The sequence below is a fragment of the Triticum urartu genome, chromosome 5A (assembly GCF_056163025.1).
Source record: "Triticum urartu cultivar PI428250 chromosome 5A, HENAU_Tu73, whole genome shotgun sequence".
Taxonomy (NCBI): Eukaryota; Viridiplantae; Streptophyta; class Magnoliopsida; order Poales; family Poaceae; genus Triticum; species Triticum urartu.
In genome coordinates this window covers 287,167,146-287,170,740 of record NC_141877.1, presented here as the reverse complement: position 1 = coordinate 287,170,740, position 3,595 = coordinate 287,167,146, and the positions used below count along the sequence as shown (strand labels likewise).

The following is a 3,595-nucleotide window of genomic DNA, read 5'->3' as shown; positions in this document are numbered from 1 at the left end:
CTGGCCTGGCCGTGATTCAAAGTGGAAGCGTACATATGCTAGTTACTGCATCAGTACATATTAGTAAGCCAGGCAACTATTTTAGAGTCCAGGCATCGGCCAGGCATCCGAATTCAGACGCCTGGACCAGGCTAAGTACGTGCATGCAGTTTTTGACCAGGCTAACCACATGTATATCCCTCCAGGCCAGGCTAGTGCAGGCATGATCAGGCTACCAACCAAACGACTCTCAGGCAGCTCCCAGGGAGGACTCAGGCCAGGCACAAAATGGTCAGGATGCCAACCAAACTGGCCATTAGAATTTAGCTTGGGGACAAATTGGTAATGTGGATTTGTCCTTTAGTTCTGATGGCACCTGCCCGCCCGCCTCCGCTAGCCGGCCGCTGCACGCTCCTTGAGCAAATGATTCAACTTTTTTTCTCATGAGCAACCGTCGTCCCACGACACAGTTTGTTGACATGAATTGGTGTTTCTCTCGTTGCAGCCACACATGGATTTGTGCTGGTGTCTTAAAAACGAAAGGTTCCCGGTTAGCAGTATCAAATCTTGATATATGATCAAGTAACGAGGCAGTACTACATATGACAAACAGTAACAGGAACAATCTTTGTCTCTAAATCATATACTGTGTATATATATATTTATATATATTATATATAAAACACTATTTTTGGTCATGGAGTACGTTCTGGCATCAGGTGCTGTTTGGTCATCATTTTTTACAGGCCGGGTTGGACGCGAGACTGGTGATCCAAGTCTGGTCAGCCACCACCGGCTCGTCATCGTCGTTCCGGTGCCACGTCCACAGGGCGTGCGTCACGTTCACCACCTGCAGCCTGCCATGCCCGAAGCTGGCCTCCCGGAACACCGACGTCTTGGGCTGCGGGTCGATGTACTTCTCCGCCAGCCCTTCCCGGTTGCCGCCGTCTCCGATGGTCACGTACACCGGCCCGCACTGGTCCTCCTTGTCGCCGTAGACGCGCGCGAACCTCTCGTAGGCGTGCACGTGCCCGGCGAACACCGCGTCCACGCGGGCGCCGTAGAGCAGCGCCTCCATGGCGTCGCGCATGCCGTCGCCCTCCCCCTGGTGCGCCTTGTTGCTGTTGTACCACGGCGCGTGCACCAGCGCCACCACGAACGCCGTCTTCCCGCGGTCGACCCCGGCGAGGTCGGCCTGCAGCCACCTGTGCTGCGCCGTGCCGGTGTCGTAGTCGGTGTAGGAGCCCAGCATGATGACGTGCACGGTGCCGCCGGCCGCGTCGAAGGAGTAGTAGAGGTTGGACCCCGACGGCGAGGCGCCGGCGTCGTACGGCATGCGCCACCGCGCGTTGTAGGCCTTGAAGGGGTGGCGCTCGATGAGGGGGATCTTCTCCACCTCGTGGTTACCCTCGGTCACCATCCAGGGCCGCGCGCTCGCCAGGGGCTCCACCAGGCGTCCGTACGAGTCCCAGCGCGGCTGGTCCAGGTCGGCGTACGACAGGTCGCCGGGCAGGAGCAGCATGTCGTAGTCGGCGGCGGCGATGTGCTGCAGCGTGGAGTTGGTCCACTCCGTCTGGCCCAGGTCGCCTGCATGGATGCGCGTCCGCATTCCATTGTATGAGACTTTGAAAACTGAAACGGAAAAACTGAGACTCTAACGGCAAGATGCAGGGACATTACCGGCAATGACGAAGGTGAAGGGGAGGACTGACGGGGGCGTTCGGAAGGAGAACTCCCGCGACGTGTCGGAGCTGCAGCGGTAGTAGTAGGTGGTGCTGGGTTTCAGTGGGCCGACGACGGCGTCGTGGATGTTCCCCGAGTGGTACAAGAGGTAGGAGTAACCGGCGGTGGTTCCGGTGGCGGAGAAGGGGTACTGGCCTGAAGCCGTGCCGTAGTCCACCGTCGCCGGTGCGTCGTCGTCGGTGATCCATGTCACCCTCATCTTGTCAGGGCCCACAGCCGACACATGCACCTGAAAGTTGTACCACATAATGATTCAAATCCACTAGTAGTAATAACTTTTTGGGGCATTTAACGGTGAATATTGGCTTAGCGCCAAGCAAAGCATTTCGCAAGAGCTTTCAACCACATCAAGTGTGATGTTAAACGAGTCTTAATACACACTATCTATCGTTCATGAGATGAAGCTTGATGTCAGATTTTGTCAGTCTTCTAATGCACATTAGGAAACTTTCCAACAGTTAGGAAAGAGAAGGCGGGCAAAATTAGACTGAAAAGTATCCTAATTTGCATAAACGGATACACTGAATGCAAGTGTGAACATTCAAAGGCGGTGGTTTATGGTTTCTAGCGTGAACCGTCCATACCAACAATTCAGTGCTCTGATGCGGTATAGTTTCACACAGGCCGGCCAAAGTTTGGCAGATAATGAAACACTCGTATCCAGTTTTGGTTTGGTTGCTTTCCTCAAGGAAGGAAAAGGCAAGGCATGGGCGGTGGCTCAAGATTGCCATCATTAAATTGCAGCACTATACTAGTAGTAGTAGGTTCTATACAAATTTGCAGCGCTCCTGCTTTCCTCCATGGACCATATTAAGGTACTGCCAAGAAATGTGCTAGTGGGACTCACCAAACTATGGCGCCTAGGCCAAACCACATGCCGACATCAACATGGTCAGGAACGACAACCAAAATCAAGATCACGAGGAACTCCAAAGCAGAGCAGCAGAGGGGATGGTTGTTGCTGCGGGGGTTAGGATTTTGGTTGGAGTGATGGACTTGTCACTCATGTACAAAACACTTTTCTTCCACTAACACTCAATCCAACAGAAAAATGAAACAAGGGAATGGTCTCCACGGGGACGAACAACTGACATGGCATTTCAGGATTTCAGATTGCAAAATGGCCTGATCACGCAGGCCGGTCGGTGTCTCAGGATCTAAAGGTGACGGAAGAAACCCCGCCGAGAAAGAAGCGACATCGCCATCTATCTACGGGGAGTATTGATCTGAGCAGACGCGCGGTACGTACCTGCTGCGGCGTCTGGCCGCCGGCGTCGGCGTCCCGGCGCAATGAGAGCGTCGCCCTGGGCCTCGGGCGCACGTACGGCGACGTCACGGCGAGGCACGCCGGGGGCAGCGACGACAGCGCGAGGACGAGGAGAGCCAACGCCACCGTGCCCCTCATCTTCCCCATTGTCCTGATCTTGGACTGACAGGAGGCGAGGGAGTGAGAGGCGATGGATGGCTTGATGGGGGCGCGGGGCGGTATGTATAGTAGGAGGCTGGCAGGTTGCGCGCAGGCGACGGGCGCGATATACTACTAGTCTTGTTTTCTAGAGCGCACAATACTGGCGGGCTGCCGCTGCCGTGGATGGATTTTGGATGTGTTTTCAGGTGGGAATCTGACTCGTGGATCCGGTATTGCGTCAACCTCGGGTGACTTGTGTCCTGGACTAGACTAGCGTTTTTGGTGCGATAACGGGGAAGCGCGGCTGTGGTGTAGGGTGGGGTGCCAACTGCGAGGCCGTATTACCCTCTGTTCTTCCCTTGGCGGTTTACGCGGATTGGGGGATGGGACTTGGTTTGGGTCCGCCGTTGCCCGTGACGTGATGGGAATGGCTCTTCCCAAATCCATTTCCTTTCTTTTTTGGCT

The 3,595-nt window shown here is 55.2% G+C and overlaps 1 protein-coding gene across 1 annotated transcript; it reads right to left on the bottom strand.

Annotated features, from left to right (window-relative positions):
- Positions 1-394: 394 nt before the first annotated feature.
- Positions 395-3,356, bottom strand: LOC125555829 (putative purple acid phosphatase 20). The gene is made up of 3 exons (XM_048718662.2): positions 2,972-3,356; positions 1,660-1,951; positions 395-1,566 (listed from the first exon to the last, which is right to left on the bottom strand). The coding sequence occupies exons 1-3, from the start codon at positions 3,134-3,136 to the stop codon at positions 713-715; spliced, it is 1,311 nt and encodes a 436-aa protein (XP_048574619.1). The 5' UTR covers positions 3,137-3,356; the 3' UTR covers positions 395-712.
- Between the last annotated feature and the right edge of the window lie 239 nt (positions 3,357-3,595).